At 44.2% G+C, this 19,631-nt stretch overlaps 1 protein-coding gene across 2 annotated transcripts in view; it reads right to left on the reverse strand.

The window, feature by feature from the left end:
• The window catches only part of aars1 (alanyl-tRNA synthetase 1), a 56,870-nt gene that overhangs the window by 6,890 nt on the left and 30,349 nt on the right, over positions 1-19,631 (reverse strand). For both annotated transcript variants that reach the window (XM_061722343.1, XM_061722345.1), the window contains exons 10-16: positions 17,008-17,132; positions 12,167-12,311; positions 8,811-8,989; positions 7,297-7,410; positions 7,005-7,211; positions 4,266-4,450; positions 1,450-1,558 (exon numbers count right to left, since the gene is read on the reverse strand). In XM_061722343.1, the coding sequence (XP_061578327.1) occupies positions 1,450-1,558; positions 4,266-4,450; positions 7,005-7,211; positions 7,297-7,410; positions 8,811-8,989; positions 12,167-12,311; positions 17,008-17,132 (1,064 nt within the window). The remainder of the gene's footprint in view (positions 1-1,449; positions 1,559-4,265; positions 4,451-7,004; positions 7,212-7,296; positions 7,411-8,810; positions 8,990-12,166; positions 12,312-17,007; positions 17,133-19,631) is intronic.

Below are 19,631 nucleotides of genomic sequence, written 5' to 3' on the forward strand. Positions count from 1 at the left end.
TAGCAACTCCCAACCAAATGAGGAGAAGAAGACACTCAGCTAGCTGTACGTGTAATAGTAAGAGAAATGGTGTGTATTTACAGAGAAAATCCTTCATTTTGCACGTTGAGTACGTTTAGATCCACCAGGATCAGGGATCGATTACGTGTCTGTGCGCAGAGCGAGCGAGCGCGGCGTGATCAATTATCCCGACGCGTCCCCGCGGCCGGGGAGGTCGGTGCCGCTCGGTCGGCTCCGTCGTTACTGCTGAAGGATGGTAGATGTAGACGTGTCTGCTGGGCTGGACTGTTGGTCGGGCTTTCCCAAAAGCATCGGAAAGACTCGGCTGCTCCGCAGCCAGAGAGCTGCGGGCTTGTGCTCGTCGCAGCTGATCAGGGTCGGATGAAACATGACGCGCTGAGTCCTGACAACTGATTAATGTAAATAACTTAAAGTAAAATCTAAATAAGTTTTGTTCCTGCTCTATTTTTAAATATGCACACTTGTATGCTTGTGTGTGTGTTGACGGCGCCTTTCCACACGGCACGCTGTGTATGTGTCTGTTTTAAATCCAGAAATGACACAAAACTGAGGGTGCGTCTTTCCACACGGCGCCCGTTTGGTCGTCAAAATACGGTAATTAGCTTGACTCTTACAGAGATGAGAAGCGTAACAGGTGGAAAGGAAAGTTCAACCCGGAATGGACCGATTCATCCTGGTTCAGTCTTCCCACTGGGACAAAACCTGACACCATCCAGCCCAGATTTAAAGTCCTGACAGGAGAAATTAGAGCTCAGTTCTCTCACTGAACAACAGAAAGTGGGGACATAAGATTATTAGAGGGGAAGAAAGAGAAACTGCAAAACTGTTCAATTGTTAAGATGTGTTTATATTAATTTATTATAAAAATGTGTTGAGACAATTAACAAAGAAAAGGGGAAATTCAAACGGCTGCCGAGTAAATTTTCTCTAAATGGACCTCTTAAAGTTTTAGTTGAAGACCCCTGCTATACAGTGTGAATATTTAATGGGCCCCGGGCCACTCTGTACTGAAAAAATTGGGCCCCAAGGTCAGAAAGGTTAAGAACCCCTGATCAAGGCCATGAAAATCTGATCAAAAATACACCTTACCCTGTCCTATATGTATATGTATCTGTACAAGTGTGTGTGCGTGTACGGTATCCTATACATATGCAGGGGTTTCTTCATTTGCTTTTTGAATATTGATTTCTGTGTTAATTAAGTCATATTAAGTCATATATATTGGTAAAGAATTCCATTGATGTATATTCTACTTTATGCTTCAGAAAATGAGTGTTTGGCTTAGGAAGTGAAAACCGGCCCTTTGTTGCCAGTCTAGTGGCGTATATGACTCTAGATTGAGTCTTAACTGATTGTACTGATGTAATGTACAATAATAATCATGTGTGTATTGGTGCGTCAGCGTGTGGGGGGGCGTGTGCACCAGACCTTCTGGGCCTCGGCTCCCGTCACGGCAACGATGCGGCGGATGCCCTTAGCGATGGCCTCCTCTGAGACGATGACGAATGGCAGCACGTGGCCCGAGTTCTGCAGATGGCTGAGGTGAGAAACCCAGAGGATTAAAACCAGGAGGCTGGGGGGGAGAACGGAGGAGAGGAATGGTGGAGAAGAACGGAAGAGAAGAACGGAGGAGAAGAACGGAGGAGAAGAACGGAGGAGAGGAACGGAGGAGAGGAACGGAGGAGAAGAACGGAGGAGAAGAACGGAGGAGAGGAACGGAGGAGAAGAATGGAGGAGAGGAACGGAGGAGAGGGACGGAGGAGAGGAACGGAGGAGAGGAACGGAGGAGAGGAACGGAGGAGAAGAACGGAGGAGAAGAACGGAGGAGAAGAACGGAGGAGAGGAACGGAGGAGAAGGACGGAGGAGAGGAACGGAGGAGAGGGACGGAGGAGAGGAACGGAGGAGAGGAACGGAGGAGAAGGACGGAGGAGAAGAACGGAGGAGAAGAACGGAGAGGAACGGAGGAGAAGAACGGAGAAGAATGGAGGAGAGGAACGGAGAGGGACGGAGGAGAAGGACGGAGAGGGACGGAGGAGAAGAACGGAGGACAGGAACGGAGGAGAATGGAGGAGAGGAACGGAGAAGAATGGAGGAGAGGAACGGAGGAGAAGGACGGAGGAGAAGGACGGAGAGGGACGGAGGAGAAGAACGGAGGAGAGGAACGGAGAGGGACGGAGGAGAAGAACGGAGGAACAGAGGAGAAGAACGGAGGAACGGAGGAGAGGAACGGAGGAGAGGGACGGAGGAGAGGAACGGAGGAGAAGAACGGAGGAGAGGAACGGAGGAGAGGAACGGAGGAGAGGAACGGAGGAGAAGAACGGAGGAGAGGAACGGAGGAGAGGAACGGAGGAGAGGAACGGAGGAGAAGAACGGAGGAGAAGAACGGAGGAGAAGAACGGAGGAGAGGAACGGAGGAGAAGAACGGAGGAGAGGAACGGAGGAGAGGAACGGAGGAGAGGAACGGAGGAGAGGAACGGAGGAGAGGAACGGAGGAGAGGAACGGAGGAGAGGAACGGAGGAGAAGGACGGAGGAGAAGGACGGAGGAGAGGAACGGAGGAGAGGGACGGAGGAGAGGGACGGAGGAGAGGAACGGAGGAGAGGAACGGAGAAGAACGGAGGAGAGGAACGGAGAAGAACGGAGGAGAAGAACGGAGGAGAGGAACGGAGGAGAGGAACGGAGAAGAACGGAGGAGAAGAACGGAGGAGAGGAACGGAGGAGAGGAACGGAGGAGAGGAACGGAGAAGAACGGAGGAGAGGAACGGAGAAGAACGGAGGAGAAGAACGGAGGAGAGGAACAGAGAAGAACGGAGGAGAGGAACGGAGGAGAGGAATGGAGAAGAACGGAGGAGAGGAACGGAGGAGAGGAACAGAGAAGAACGGAGGAGAGGAACGGAGGAGAGGAACGGAGGAGAGGAACGGAGAAGAACGGAGGAGAGGAACGGAGAAGAACGGAGGAGAAGAACGGAGGAGAGGAACAGAGAAGAACGGAGGAGAGGAACGGAGGAGAGGAACGGAGGAGAGGAATGGAGAAGAACGGAGGAGAGGAACGGAGGAGAGGAACAGAGAAGAACGGAGGAGAGGAAAGCAGCAGCAGCTGCAACCAAAGGCTCTTTTGAAATAGCTGCAGATTCTAAATAACATCAACAGTTTACTCAAACCTCCAACCGCCTGCTGCTGCTGCCGCCACGGGAATCCAGAGGGAACTATGGGTAATTACAATCCAGGTGCTCCCAATCAAATACCCTTGAATAATTGATCAGTAATCAGGCTGTGCACCTTCAGAATAGAAGCATCGGTCTGGTTCTTCTCCACTAGGGGTCTAACGTGCCGAGTTGATACTTTTCTGTATCTATTCTGCCGAGGTTTTAAGCTGCTGAGTCGGCTGTATCTGACATCATCACACTACAGGCCACTGATTGGTCGGGGGGTTGGAGTCAGACGTCCAGTCAGGATGTGACATCAGCGATAGAGAGACTCTGACGGATTCTGGTTCATTTTATTCAACAGGTATTGGCAGCAGAAGTCTGTTCTGGTCCAACTCTGAGGTGCAGATGTTCATAAACCTGGTGCTGAGGAGAGAATTAAAAAGGGATCTAGACGGAGATAAGGAACGACCAGATCTACCAGGAGCTCTGTCTCTTCATAGCTGCTCACGGCTCCAGCTGACTTTTCAGCAGCGCAGAGACAGACTAAAAAAAATTAAAAAGCGTTGCTGCTTGAAGCTTCTCTCACTCATTTTTTAACTTGATATCAAACACAAGCCACAGATCCAGCAGCACATCTATCATCTCCTCCAGGTTCTACATCTTTAGTGTTGTCGTCTTCTCTGTTTAGATCACACAATCAAATACGTCCCAGCAGCTTCACTCCAACCTCCTACTTCTCATCTGGGTGTTGAAAACAAGCGAGGGCGAGGCGAGTGGAGCTGAGTAGGTACTAGTGTAAAAGTGCCATTTGTGTTGTTGTCCATCTCTTGTCTTGTAAAGGGTCTTTGAGTATTTTTTTGAAAAGCGCCATATAAAACCTATGCAGCATTATTATCATCATTATCATTATTCTTTAACTCCATAATCTCTAGATTTTTACTGGTACCACTTAAACCCTGCAATTCCAGTAAATCGGCACCAAAGGACTCCAACATCCCTTACTTTACTGTAGCTGGTCTGAAGTCACATTTGGGGAAAATATAAAAGGAGTAAATCTTAATATAATGCAGGAAGTGAAAGAAGTGTAGCACTTACGTTCCACCGCAGAACTCGATGGAGGTCAGGGAGCCGGCAGCGCTGGTGGGGTCGTCCAGCAGCTCCTGGACGGGGATGCCGATGGACACCACCCGGACCGGATCAGGGTACGTCTCGTCGAAGACGGCTCGCAGGCCCTGGATGGCCTTGGCGCCGGCTAGAGGAGCTTCCATGGCGTAAACGGGCTGCAGGTTTAAGAGTAATCAGGTTGAAATTAAAGCAACAGTCCAAAGTTAACTCTTTAAAGCTTCTTAATTTAAAACAATGCATTAGCAGTTTCAAACTCAATTTCAAATTGCTGAAGTTTTCTTAATGTTTTAATCTATAAGTCTTTTGTTGTTATTTATTTACTAATTAGTTCTGTACGGTGTCCTTGACTTCTCTGAAAAATGTCTATTAATAAAATATTATTATTTCTCGCAAAATCAACCCTGGACTTATGAGTGTACACTTTGTTAGGGATCAAAAGGATGTTCTTAACAAAACAGTAATGAAATACTGCACACAGGGCAACAGCCGTCGCCACGTCACTGCTATTTTAAAGGAGCATGAGGCTCCTTTTAAGAAATGAGACTACATAGCGCCACCCTTCGCCACGACGGCCGTCGGGGGTACTGCAGCCAACAGCGAAGCCGGCACTAACTCAAAATGTTCAATAAAAACTAGGGCTGTCAAACGATTCATCTTTTTAATTGCATGTTGTCCATAGTTAACTCGCAATTAATCGCATATTAATTGCACATTTATTCACACATATTTTGCTGTTCTAAATTACCTTAAGGTATTTTTTTTTAATGTTTTTATTACTGTTAACAACATAAGAAAAGGCAAATATGCTGCTTTATGCCAATGTTTATTCAATTTTCCACAAAAAAAGCTTTTGACCTGAATGTAACATTCCTTCTTAAATACAAACACAATGTAGACCCAACTTTACACTTGTAAAGACTAACTTAAGATTCCTTGGTTTTTTTAAGCAGCTCAAAGTAAAACAATGAACCATATGCATCACAAACATTGTACAAGAAGAGCATTGGTCAGTTAAATTTTCCATGTAATTATGTCTAACCTCATGTGGAGGAGAATAAAAGGCTCAAAAAATATCCCCTTCTAAGTGGGATCAAAACAGGGGGATACAAAAAATAAATTACAAACAAATAAAGTGCACATGTAACAGCAGGGAGTAACTCAACCTATAAAGTACAGACTTGGTATTTGAGACTCGATGTACTTCAATGGTAATTCATTTCAAATCAACAGTACATGCAAATAACTTTAGTCTTTTCCAGCGAACCATCTGCATCTTTTTGAAAAAGAACTAGCCGTTCAAAAGTCCCTTTTCATTCTCCATCTTTCAGTTCACCGTACTTTTCTTCAAGCTACGGTGCTGTCGACCACCAGAAATTATATAATGCGCGTTTTTGTTTTAATCCTGCGCGTTAATCGTGCGTTAAAAAAAAATGTCGGCGTTAAGAGGACGTTAAGTTAACGTGTTATCAACGCGTTAACTTTGATAGCCCTAATAAAAACAAAACATTAAATGTAAGCTTAAAGCAGGACAATGTAATTTTCAGCTTTTGTTGAGTTTGGCGGCTCCTTTGGACAAAAGCGGTAGTGCTTTACCAGAAAGAACACTACATTTCCCATGAGCACCAGCGCGTACTGCTGGAAAACTCCTGTCCCTGTCGCTGTATTTGTTTTGATAGTGAATGAAATAAGACGGGACAGACTTTCAAAACTACTTTTCTGTTTTCAGCGGTCGTTTGCAGGATGGATAGCGTAGAGGTAATGTATCTATTTTTGGCTAAACAATATAATATGACGATGTTCTCTCTATCACTAAGTCCAACTTGGTTTTATTAGTGAAGTCACCCCCGCCCCCCTGTCCTGTTTCAGCCAGATAATGTGCCGCAAACTACAAACGCTCTGGTTTTGTTCTACTGCACCTTTTTCCTGTCACGTTTTTTAGAGGGACTTCGTCATAAATTAGTAGTCCAACATACTTACTGACAAAATAAAAAATATTTTATAACCTGTGAATAACTGAATGCCCATTCCTTACATTTTGCAGATCAGCCCTGCACAATTTTACAGTTCTCAGGAAAAATACTAGAAATGTTCTATACTTTGCATTGCATTCTTTCCTCTAGTGCTGTAATTCTATTAAATTGTATTGTACATCCCTCCTCGTCTTTCAGCTCACGCCAGCGAGTGAACGCCGGGCCAATGTTTATTCTTGTCCGGGCATTTAGCTTGTTACTCTCCCGCTTTCTTTTTTCGCCTCCTCCGATAAAACTTTTATTTTTCTTCGTTTTTTTCGCTGCTTCGGCCATGATACCAGCTCCGCGTTTAGCTCACCACCAACCTGAGCTCTGCGCTCCACGCCCCGCCCAGCTTTGGTCTGGACCCACGAATCGGGAAGGAGGGGGAGGTGATGTATGCCGTAAAGCAGTCAAAGCCGTAAAAATGTGTAGTTTTTTACTGTGGAAGGGTTCCTACCATGCTCCTCAAAGTTACATAGTGCCATAGGGCGATACAGACCCCTCAGACCATGACAGACGTTCATTAAACCTGTTGGAAGTTGATGTACCATCACAATCACTCTGGAAATATTAGATTAAGCTGGAAAAGTTACATAGTGCTGCTTTAACTGCAACATATTGAGTTAAAACTTATCTGAAAGCAAGATTTTCCTCAAATTCCACCAACTCGTGATTTAATGCGCATTCTGGCACTGACCTTTGCATCTCTCATCATGGCACAAGCGATCTCCTCGGTCCGGCGGATCTCTCCTGTGCTCAGAGCCCCTTTAGCGGTGAAGTCGAAGCGCAGGCGGTCGGGCGCCACCAGAGAGCCCCTCTGATCGGCCTCGCCCAGAACACCCCTCAGGGCAAAGTTTAGGATGTGAGTGGCGGTGTGGTTGCTCATGATGGGCCGCCGGCGAGCCTGGAACAGAACGGCCAGCAGGTAAGTGTTACGTCCATGCACGGAAAAACACAGGCAAGAGATAAAACGGCAGCCGGAGTCCCACCTCGTCGATGTGCAGGGTGACGGGGTCTCCGACTTTCAGCGTTCCGTAGACGGTACCGATGTGGAGAACGTAACCACCTCGTACCTGGGTGTTCTTCACGGTGAACTCCATCCGCTGCAGCGGTCAACAGAGAAGCAGAGAAGCAGAGACGCAGAGCGGTTACTGGCAGGAAAAGCAATGACTAGCACCCCTCCGGTACAGCTAGCCCCCCTCCGGTACGGTTTCAGTGGGATTCGTAGTGCATTTACTTCCCTATTAGCCAGACGTGTAGTAGTACTACTACACTGGAAGTCCACCAAGAGCCCTTCTATAGCCCAATGGCTTAAGGATGTCATGTTCTTTTGGAAAATGGAGAAAATAAAATATACTATGAGAGGCTCAAGGAAGAAATTCTATCACATATGGCAGCCCTTTATAAACCATTTTTACGAGTTAGTGCAGCTTCCTCCTGATTGAACCCATCAAGTACTTGTTTTCTAGTATGCACCATCCTCTCATGCTGGCTGTATTGTTTTCTTGGTCCTTGAATTTGCCTTCCTGTTGAGCATTACGAAAAATGTTAAGTTTGATTGACATACCCCTAGGCGGTGGTAATTTTATTTTAATGTTATTTTATTTTAGTTGTTTTTTAGTTGTTGTTTTTGTTATTATTATTTTTAATTTATGTTATTAGTGAAAGGGGCAGATCAGATAAGATTCTTCTTCTTTCTGCTCCCTTTTCATTCATAAGTTAGGAACATTTGTATTTGTAATGAATTGTTTTGTTTTTTGAATGAAATGAAGAATAAAATGAAATGAATGAAATTAATTACTAGCCGCGAGGTCCATCCCCCGCCAGTATTAGGTAACAAGTGGGTTTCGTTTCAGAGGTTTGTAAAATATATCATATTTGAAGCTCTCCAGCTCATTGTAGTTCTTATGCAATGAGCAAACAATCCAGTCAGACAGCCATTTGTGAGGGGGATCCATAACATTTCAAATATTTTCAAGTACTTCATTCTAGTCAATTTTAAAGCCTTAAAAACATGATGTTTTCAAGGATTTCAAGGACTTGAAGCCACCCAGAGCACCGCTAAAAATATAGGTCACCTTGGAAGGTAGATAGTGTCATTTTTCTCGCTTCCCAAAATTTACCAGTCAAAAGTTTTAGAATGTGGAGACTTTTCCAGTTTGTTTGTGAAGTTTATGTCTCATTGCTAGGGAAGAGCCAGACAGGAGAAATATAAAAATAATATTTTAGAGGAGGAAGATTTTTTTTTCATTATGCACTTCGGGAATAAAGTTGAAATGTTAAGGAAAAAAAAAGCGAAATTTCAACTTTATTCTTGAAATTGTATTTCAACATTAATCTCAACATTTCGACTTTTTCCTCAAAGTGCACAATAAAAAAAAAAAAATCTTCCCCTCTCAAATATTGTTTCTCCTGCATGGCCCTAATACTCTTCCGTAGTTCAGCACTTAGTTATTCATAAGAACCTTTGCCCGGGGGTGTACATGTGTTTTTAAACCCTCACATCCTCCGTGACGTCGTTCTCTCTCAGCATATATCCCTCGTCAAACGTCTGTCCGCCCTGCTCTGCGTAGAAGGACGTCTGGTCCAGCACCACGCCGCACTCCTGACCCGTCGTCACTTCGTCGCAGAACCCGCGGTCGCGACGGAGAGCGAGGACCGTTGCTGAGGCCTGCAGGAACTCTGTACACACACACACACACACACACACACACACACACACACACACACACACACACACACACACACACACACACACACACACACACACACACACACACACACACACACACACACACACACACACACACACACACACACACACACACACACACACAGAGAGAACGGTTTTATTAGCTTTCCTTTTTCTACATCCCTCAAAACTAAAAGCTGAGGTGTTGTAAGAGGTTGTGAGGTGTTGCCTTATTTCAAGATTAACAGATTGTACAATAGAGGGTATACATTGACGTCACTTCCCCACTGGACCAGCCCCCTTACTGGTACTGAGTGGCAAAAACATCTACAACTAGTGGAGAAGACGGAATAACAGCTGATTATGGGCTTAAATTAAAGGCAGTTGGACTTGACAGTGACCCGTACAGTTACCCCAAGAACCAGTGGTCCATGGACATTAATATTTGGTACCAAGAACCAGTGGTCCATGGACATTAATATTTGGTACAGTTACCCCAAGAACCAGTGGGCCATGGACATTAATATTTGGTACAGTTACCAAGAACCAGTGGTCCATGGACATTAATATTTGGTACAGTTACCAAGAACCAGTGGTCCATGGACATTAATATTTGGTACAGTTACCAAGAACCAGTGGTCCATGGACATTAATATTTGGTACAGTTACCAAGAACCAGTGGTCCATGGACATTAATATTTGGTACAGTTATCAAGAACCAGTGGTCCATGGATATTAATATTTGGTACAGTTACCAAGAACCAGTGGTCCATGGACATTAATATTTGGTACAGTTACCGAGAACCAGTGGTCCATGGACATTAATATTTGGTACAGTTACCAAGAACCAGTGCTCCATGGACATTACTATTTGGTACAGTTACCCCAAGAACCAGTGGTCCATGGACATTAATATTTGGTACAGTTACCAAGAACCAGTGGTCCATGGACATTAATATTTGGTAGTTGCCAAGAACCAGTGGTCCATGGACATTAATATTTGGTACAGTTACCCCAAGAACCAGTGGTCCATGGACATTAATATTTGGTACAGTTACCAAGAACCAGTGCTCCATGGACATTACTATTTGGTACAGTTACCCCAAGAACCAGTGGTCCATGGACATTAATATTTGGTACAGTTACCCCAAGAACCAGTGGTCCATGGACATTAATATTTGGTACAGTTACCAAGAACCAGTGGTCCATGGACATTAATATTTGGTACAGTTACCAAGAACCAGTGGTCCATGGACATTAATATTTGGTACAGTTACCAAGAACCAGTGGTCCATGGACATTAATATTTGGTACAGTTACCAAGAACCAGTGGTCCATGGACATTAATATTTGGTACAGTTACCAAGAACCATTGGTCCATGGACATTAATATTTGGTACAGTTACCAAGAACCAGTGGTCCATGGACATTAATATTTGGTACAGTTATCAAGAACCGGTGGTCCATGGATATTAATATTTGGTACAGTTACCCCAAGAACCAGTGGTCCATGGACATTAATATTTGGTACAGTTACCGAGAACCAGTGCTCCACAGACATTAATATTTGGTACAGTTACCAAGAACCAGTGCTCCACAGACATTACTATTTGGTACAGTTACCCCAAGAACCAGTGGTCCATGGACATTAATATTTGGTACAGTTACCGAGAACCAGTGCTCCATGGACATTACTATTTGGTACAGTTACCAAGAACCAGTGCTCCATGGACATTACTATTTGGTACAGTTACCCCAAGAACCAGTGGTCCATGGACATTAATATTTGGTACAGTTACCCCAAGAACCAGTGGTCCATGGACATTAATATTTGGTACAGTTACCAAGAACCAGTGGTCCATGGACATTAATATTTGGTACAGTTACCAAGAACCAGTGGTCCATGGACATTAATATTTGGTACAGTTACCAAGAACCAGTGGTCCATGGACATTAATATTTGGTACAGTTACCAAGAACCAGTGGTCCATGGACATTAATATTTGGTACAGTTACCAAGAACCAGTGGTCCATGGACATTAATATTTGGCCACGAATCCAGTTTCCTGATATTTATATGTACTTAATTTCTACGCCGGGGAAATAGACGAAGCAAAGCTTGAAGGCTTACAAAAGTCTTGACGCTTGGTCCGACTTCAAGGCACGATTTGTTGTAGAAATTAAAGTGATGAGGACACCGAACTTTATGATTTGACCATTTGAAGGAAAAAAAAATAAGTTTTGCGTCCTGAAATGTCCTTAGTTCTCAAAACAGTCATATCAGCTATGCACCTGTTGTTTATTGACAAATGTAACTGAGAGAAGCGCTAGTTCACATGGGATCTTTTCTCCCGTGTGAACCGAGGGCTTCTTGAGAGAGCTTGCGGGCGGGCTTGAGACAAAGGTGTAAAGACGAGAAAGCCGGAAGTTCCATTGAGAGTCAGCTGCGGGTCTCTTGCACGACGCCCAGCCGGGGTTTTCGCTACTCTGCCTGGACTGTTCCGGCTCTCCAGTCCTTCTGTGTTAAGGTAAGAGGTACATCGCCTAGCCCCTATGTAATTGTCTGTTGCTTTGTCATTTGCGGGGGATAACTTGACACAGAGTTATCCTAGCGAAAGGGCAATTGTGTGTGAGTCTTTTTGTGTGCACTGCTTTCTAATAAATGTATCCATATCTTATAGCAAAAGCGAGTGTGTGTCTGATTCATTTTTGCACAGCCGACCGCTCTCAAACCCTAGGTGATATTTCTCCCAAAACACCGTTAAACGTTAGATACCCAAAAATCCAACATTACCTGATACAAAATGGGAACCGCAAATCCACGTTTCGGTGCCTGGAATCCAGTCTTTCTGTGAATTGCAATGATCTATTTGTCTCTCTTAAGTTTATTTTTCAGCAGTCTGTAAAACGATAACTCCAATTTCTTGCTAAATCTATGAGTACTGACGATCCCACAACAGCTCTTTCAATTTTAGACGTTTTCCAGTTGCTCAAACTGAAAGTCTACGCTGCCACGCAGTTTTTTTTGTAATTTTCATTTATTCTTTACTTTTGATTATTATTACTATTTATTTTATGTATTTGTATGTTGGTTATTTGAGAGAAAATCAATAAATAGAATTTGAAAAAACCCTAGCAGCTGAGGTGTGTTTGTGCAGGTGACGAACCGTAGCTGCCCGTGTCGTCTGAGGTGTATCTGTATTTGGGAGAGTCGTCTGTGGGGGGGGTGTCCTTGTTTCTCAGCTCTTCGATGGCGTAGATGTCCAGCATGATGTGGTCTGCATCTCCTGCTCCTTTACCTTGGGACTTCAACTAAACACACACAAATTGGTTTGTTTCCAGTAAAGTCAAAGCACAGCCCTGCGTGGGAATTCAACTTCAAGTTGACTTCATTAGTACCCGTAGGTAGAATTATTTTGCAGTAGATGGGAGAAGGCATCTCAGGCACAATCTTTACAGTTCTAATTTGACACAGTGACAGGACAAATACAGAGAGCAGGTTTACGACAGCACAAGACAGACATGGCCGGTACTCACAATGCTCACTAAACAGGATAAAAGTAGATGTTGCCCACAAGGCAAAGAACAATAAATAGAAGTAAAACCAAAGTCAGGGTTTCTAATAAACAGAAATAAATAAGTTAAAAGCAGGATCGACCTCAACAATAAATGAAATGCGTTAGGATTTGTTTAACAGAGAGACAGCAGCAGGGACGAAACTGTTCCTATAGTTCCTAGTTCTGGGGACTATGAATCTGCGTCCTGATGGCAGTAGCTGGAACTCACTCGCTAAGGGATGGAGGCATCGTTGGGGATGGGGATGGAGCTGGAGCCGCTGCAACTGCTTGGCGTCCAGCGACTCCAGGCCCAGCTGTGTTTCCCCAACCAGTCAACCGTTTAATGATTTGGTTGAGTGAGCGCCTTTCTTTTAGGGGCAGGTTTCCCAACCATGATACAAGTGAAAAGGTTAAAACAGATTCAATAAAAGCATAATAAGAAGTGTCACCATGGTCAACGTCCTCAGACAGAACAGCCGCTAGTGTCCCTTCCTGCTCACAGCTTTGCAGTTCTCTTTAAAGTTTAGGGTAGAGTCAATGATTGTCCCCACATATTTATAGGACTGCACTAGTTCAATGACTTGTCTCTTAATCCTAACAGGTTCAGGTGTTTTGTCTTCCTGAAATCAATTGCAATGTCTTTGGTCTTTGTCAGATTGAGCTGTAAGTATGAGTCTTCACACCACTTGACAAAGTGATGTGAAGTAGTGTGGAGCATGTTAGATGTCAAAGAACTATATTGTGCTCACTTGTGGAGCTACAACTGTTGTACTTTTAGTGATTTTATGTTCATGACGGATGTGAAATCAGGGGCCTTATGTACTAAGAGTGCGGCGCACAAAAAACGTGCGTACGCCACTTTCAACGCTCACGGTCGGATGTACAAAGAATGACGTGAACGTAGAAAGCTGCGGTCCGTCACTCACACATTGAGGCTGGTTCACGCACTTTTCTGAGGTTCTGTCCATTGGCGACACTCACTGGTGATGCAGTGAAGTGCAGAATATGAGGAAACATAACGTCAACAATAAGTTCACGACCACGTGAAGGACACGACAGTCCCGACATCACCAGATAAGTTACACAAGAGTGAAGCTGCAACAATCTCACAATCAACCTATGATCTGAACAAACAACTAGAGGCAGGAGCTCAACGATGGAACCTGCAAATCCTGATGGAGCTTTGGCTGCGTTAGAGGAACCTGCTGATGCAGGATCAGGAGCGAGTCCTCAGGGACCAAACTGATCTGCTGGTCCAGGACTAAGACTGGACCATCAGCTGGTTCAGGTGCCAAGAGGATCCTCCTGGATCTCTGCCCTGAACTGGACCAGCTGCTCCGGTTCAGACCAACATGATGCTTCAGCTGGAGCTGCTGACAGGTCGGACATCTGTCTGTCGTCATGACGACCGTATGGGACGAGTACTGGAGATTAAAGCCAGATCCTAAAACATCCCATAACTGTGTCTGGACAGAAAAACATTAAAATGAACTCTGAAGCAAAAACCGGTGTTGTGCCAAAAAGTGATTGCCTGCCAGAATCTGATTTCTTCTGATTTGTGGCCGCGGGAGCGCGCACAGCAGCCCGTTGAACGAGAGCGCTAAACCGTCAGACTTCAGATTATGAAGCTCAAGAATGAGATCAAGTCATATTTAGGCAGAAACAACCTTTCATTAACTGTATTTGGCCTTCAATCAATATTTGGCAGGTAAAAAGACCCATTTTCAGGGGAGAAATCAGATTCTGGCAGGCAATCACTTTTTGCACGACACCTGTCTCTCCTCCTGCGGATGCAACACTCCGAGTTACAGCAATTTTGCTCTTTATTTCTCACGTTTGCACCTCGATAATCCCGTTGGAACAAATTGTCTTTATTTCTGCAGCAGAGGAATCAGATCGTAATGCTTCATGTTTTAAATATAAATGTATTTTGTTCACATTGTTATACTTATGAGAGTGGTGATCGCGGACATCCATAATGTGTAAGACTCAATAAACGTGTACATTGGTCTTAATCCGTTAGTAACCTATATAATATGCTGCAGAACGAGGAGCCGTTTTTCATCCACCAAAAATTCTGGTGTCGGTTCTTAAAATACAAACAAGAAAAGCAGGGTGTAATGATGCACTAACGCTGCCCATAAACATTAACAAACCCGTACGATCATAATAAAACCACCACTCTTCACCGAACGCAACGCAAAGCAAAGAACACCATAATTTAGGTGTCAACCTGAATCCCAGAAGGGCCGGTGTCCTGCATGTTTTAGATGTTTCCCTGCTTTAACACACCTGATTCTAATTAATCATCGTCACCAACTTTTCATCAAAGTCTGGACACTTCTGTTGATGACACAGTCACTTGTATCATGGTGCAATGAAGCAGGGAAACATCTAAAACCTGCAGGGACACCGGCCCTCGAGGACTGGAGTCCGACACCCCTAAATTAAATGAATTATTTATTCCAGCTCAGAGCCGATGTTTTTTTTTTTATTTGCACATTTCTTGTTAGGATGAGCGGTTTTTAATGGATAATTATCTTCATATCATATTCAAACATATTTGAGGGAGGAGACAAGGCGGAGTGTTGTGCTCCCGCATGTGCGCTCAAATCCACGCTGATTGGGATGTACAGAGAAACCTGCGTGGATTTGGGCGTACGCACAGCTTTGTACATATGAATTTTTGCGGTCTTGTTAATTCCACGCACGGATTCACGTTGAAATCCACGCACTCTTAGTACATGAGGCCCCAGGTCTTCAAGATGAAGCTAGTCGGTATTTGATGTAAGCAAAAGCCGACCTGCTGTGTTTTCTTATAAAAGGGGCTTGCTAAGATCCAAACATCTTCACTCCACACTGAGCAGTTATTTTAAGGAGCACAGTACAGTCTAATACAGCTAGTTCAACTTTTGTTCATTTAGCGCGCAGAAGAAGAAGGTATATATATATTAGGGATGCTGCGATCCAGTCCGCAGATCGAAAATATGCTGCGATCCAGCGAAAATACATGGATCGGATCGCAGTGCAGGGTAAAACTGTGATACTAGCACTCTATTCAAAAAATCTGCTCCAGCTTTTCCATCCAGCTCTTGCTTCTCACACATCAGGAAGAAAGAAGAGGGGGAGCTCAGTGCATGTTTCACCGTAGGGACAGTGTTCTTTTCTTCGTATGCTTGGTTTTTGAGTCTATGAACATAGTTGATGTGCCATAAAAAAGCGAGACTGGAATTTGCAAAAATGCATGTTGACAAGCCACAAAGCTTCTGGGAGAATGTCCTTTGGACAGATGAGACCAAACTGGAGCTTTTTGGTAAGGCACATCAACTCTATGTTCATAGACTCAAAAACCAAGCATACGAAGAAAAGAACACTGTCCCTACGGTGAAACATGGAGGAGGCTCAGTAATGTTTTGGGGCTGCTTTGCTGCATCTGGCACAGGGTGTCTTGAATGTGTGCAAGGTAAAATGAAATCTGAAGACTATCAAGGCATTCTGGAGAGAAATGTGCTGCCTAGTGTCAGAAAGCTTGGTCTCAGTCGCAGGTCATGGATCTTCCAACAGGACAACGATCTAAAACACACAGCCAAAAACACCCAAGAATGGCTGAGAGAAAAGCGTTGGACTATTCTAAAGTGGCCTTCCATGATTCAGATCTGAATCCCATTGAACATCTGTGGAAGGAGCTGAAACATGCCATTTGGAGAAGACACCCATCAAACCTGAGACAACTGGAGCAGTTTGCTCATGAGGAGTGGGCCAAAATACCTGTTGACAGCTGCAGAACGCTCATTGACAAATACAGAAATCGTTTAATTGCATTGATTGCCTCAAAAGGTTGTGCAACAAAATATTAAGTTATGGGTAACATCATTTTTGTCCAGCCCTATTTCATTAGTTTGTTTTTTTTAATAATTATGTTAATCAACAATTCAAAAGTAATGGCTGATTTTGATTATTTAATTTTCAATAAATTCTTATTTATTGTTACTTTTGTAAGTTTCAAGTGATTTCAGTGAGAGTTGTGGGTTTTTCCTTCCTTAACTGAGGGGTACCAACAATTTTGTCCACGTGTGTATATATATATATACACACATATATATATATATATATATATATATATATATATATACACACACACATATATATACATACATACATATATATATATATATATACATACATACACACACACATATATATACATATACATATATATATATATATATATATATATATATATATATATATACACACACACACACACACACACACACACACACACACACACACACACACACACACACACACACACACACACACACACACACACACACACACACACACACACACACACACACACACACACACACACACACACACACACACACACACACACACCTTAAAAATGTTGCTCTCCCCTGCTCTCCCCCCTGCTCTCCTCTCCTCACCTGTGCAGCCTTCTTTTCCTCCTCAAACGCGGCCAGATCCACGGCCAGGCCCTTCTCCTCAGCGATGAGGGAGGTCAGGTCCAGGGGGAAGCCGTACGTGTCGTACAGCAGCCAGGCTGTGTCGCCTGCATGCAGAGACACACCACATCCAGGTGATATGGTCAGCCACACTTAAACATCTCTCTGTGCTCTTACTGGTTTTCCAGCAGCGTATGTGTATCTTTACTATGACTGCAAAGGGTCCTGTCATTCTCTTCATTACTATTGTTTTTTAATTGCCTTGACACTGTAGAAATAAATAGAAAGCCTGAAACAAACTAGCTGCACAACAGACTGAGCTTCAGACTGAGCTTAATAATATTTGCATTAACCAGCTGGATTTCAACCTCTAAATGTATTTAAATTGACAATCTCTCCCTAGTTAGTTTCTTTCAGCAAATTAGAAGATGTAAAGAACTGAAATGGGGGGAAAAGAACTTACAGTGAAATTACTAACAAATAAGTAGGGCTGGGGATTGATTCAAATGTCAAGAATCGATTCTGTTCTGATTTTGATTCAGAATCGATTATCAAGATTTGATTCGATTCCGATATTGATTTGGGTTAGTGTTATTAAAACTGTTTTTTCAGCTGTTGCATGAACTATATGACTGTAGTTCTGCAACATATTAATACTAGTATTATATTGAGATTCAACAGCAAGTATTGCAGCTAATGATGCTGTAAGGACCAATCAGCTCCCAGAATGCTGATAGAACTGCTTTCAGAAACATCGTGGGGCAGAATTACCAAACAGATTCTTTCCAGGGAGGAAATGTATGAAATTAGTTGGTTTTTAATTTTTGAGAATTTGGTTTTTAGCATTTGTAACAAATGTAACTCCGAGACAGTATATAAAGTACCGTATTTTCGCGACCATAAGGCGCACATTTTTTTTTTTTTAAATGTGCCGGGCGCCTTATGAAACAGTGCGCCGTGTCTATAACCTGAATTACGGTAATGTAAGGCCGGCCACCATGAGAACGGTAAAAAGAGAAGGGGGCGGGTGAAGCCCCCGTGAGCTGCAGACGTGAATGAGACCATCCACTGAGCTGTTTAATGCGAAACAGATGATGAAGACTTTTAAGGATTTGCTTGATGTGTAAAGTGAAATAAAATACAATCAAACTAAGTTTTGCTCCAGCTCTATTTAAATAAGCACACTTGTGTGTGTGTGTTCTGCAGCGCGCGTGTGTTTTGCATGTCGGGAACCGATGCACCTGCCGTGGGTTTGCGGGTCCGATCGCCGCATCCCCGGGGCAGATCCGGCTGAAATGCCGGTGCTCTTTCCCCGGGAGCCCCTACTACCAGTCCATGTGGGCTCCTCCGGTCCCGGCCGGTCGGAACCGGTCACGTTCCCCGGTTAAAGCCGCGGTGATGGGCGCTGCTGCAGCCCGACTTCCTGGTTCCCCAAGCGGGGTCCGATCGACCTGGTTCCCGCCCGCTTTGCGAGCAGAGATTTCTGGGGTACGTCTCAGGTCGGATCAGCTTCACCCTCCGAGATTTGCAGCCAAATCTGTCGGTTACAAACCCGGTACCGGATCCCCGACATGCGGTGTGTGTATTTCGCGGCGCGACACACACATTCTTATTTATGTGGTGCTTGCCTGCCGCGCTGATGGACAGAAACTGTATGGGGATTTTTAAAAGAAAAACTTTGCATAAGACGTTTCCAGCCGGAGTCATTATAAGGACGAATGAAAAGGGGGGGCTGGATGAAGGGATGATGATCAAGTGGCCGAGACAGGTCTGGAAATTCGGACTGGCGCAGCTGAATTAGCGGAGGGGAGCTCCTGTCGGATACAACCCGGTACCGGCTCCCCGACAGCGCGTTTGTGTGAGCGGGACCAGCGCGGGGGGCGGAGGAGGACCTGGGACCCGGTCCAGCGCGGGGGGGCGGAGCGGGACCCGGGACCGCCGCGGTCGGGATCCGCAGCACAACGGGGTATGAAAAGTTTATTTACTCTTGTGCTTGCCTGCCACGCTGATGGACAGAAACTGCCGGCTATGGTGATTTTTAAAAGAAAAGCGTTGCCTAAACAGACTTTTCCAGCCAGAGTGAAATGAAAAGGGCTGGATGGATGAGGAGATGATCGGGTGGCTGAGACAGGTTTATGTGCAGCGCCCCGGTGTTTTTTTTTTAATTCTTTAATGCAGAAACAGAAGATGAACCTTTGAAGGGTTTGATTGATGTGAAAAGGGAAATAAAATATCAAACTAAGTTTTGCTTCCGCTCTATTTTTAGCGCGTGTGTGTTTTGCAACGCGTGTGTGTGCAGCTCCGTCTCCGTAGACGGCGCCTTTTGGGTCGGTGCGCCGTATGTGTGTTTTAAAACCAAAAATGACACACAAAACTGAGGGTGCGCCTTTCCACACAGTGCGCCATATGGTCGTGAAAATACGGTAATGAAAAATAACAAATTATAAAATTAAATTATAACTGAAAACTTTAATGTTTTCATACTTTTAAACATATTTAAAGGCAAAAACATGGCACCAGTTATTCTTGTGTCCAACAAAACATTCCTTTTTTGGGCATAAACAAAAAAAAAAAGTTGTAATGATGAAAAAAAAAAGAATAGATTT

Source organism: Cololabis saira, chromosome 5, assembly GCF_033807715.1.
Source record: "Cololabis saira isolate AMF1-May2022 chromosome 5, fColSai1.1, whole genome shotgun sequence".
Taxonomy (NCBI): Eukaryota; Metazoa; Chordata; class Actinopteri; order Beloniformes; family Belonidae; genus Cololabis; species Cololabis saira.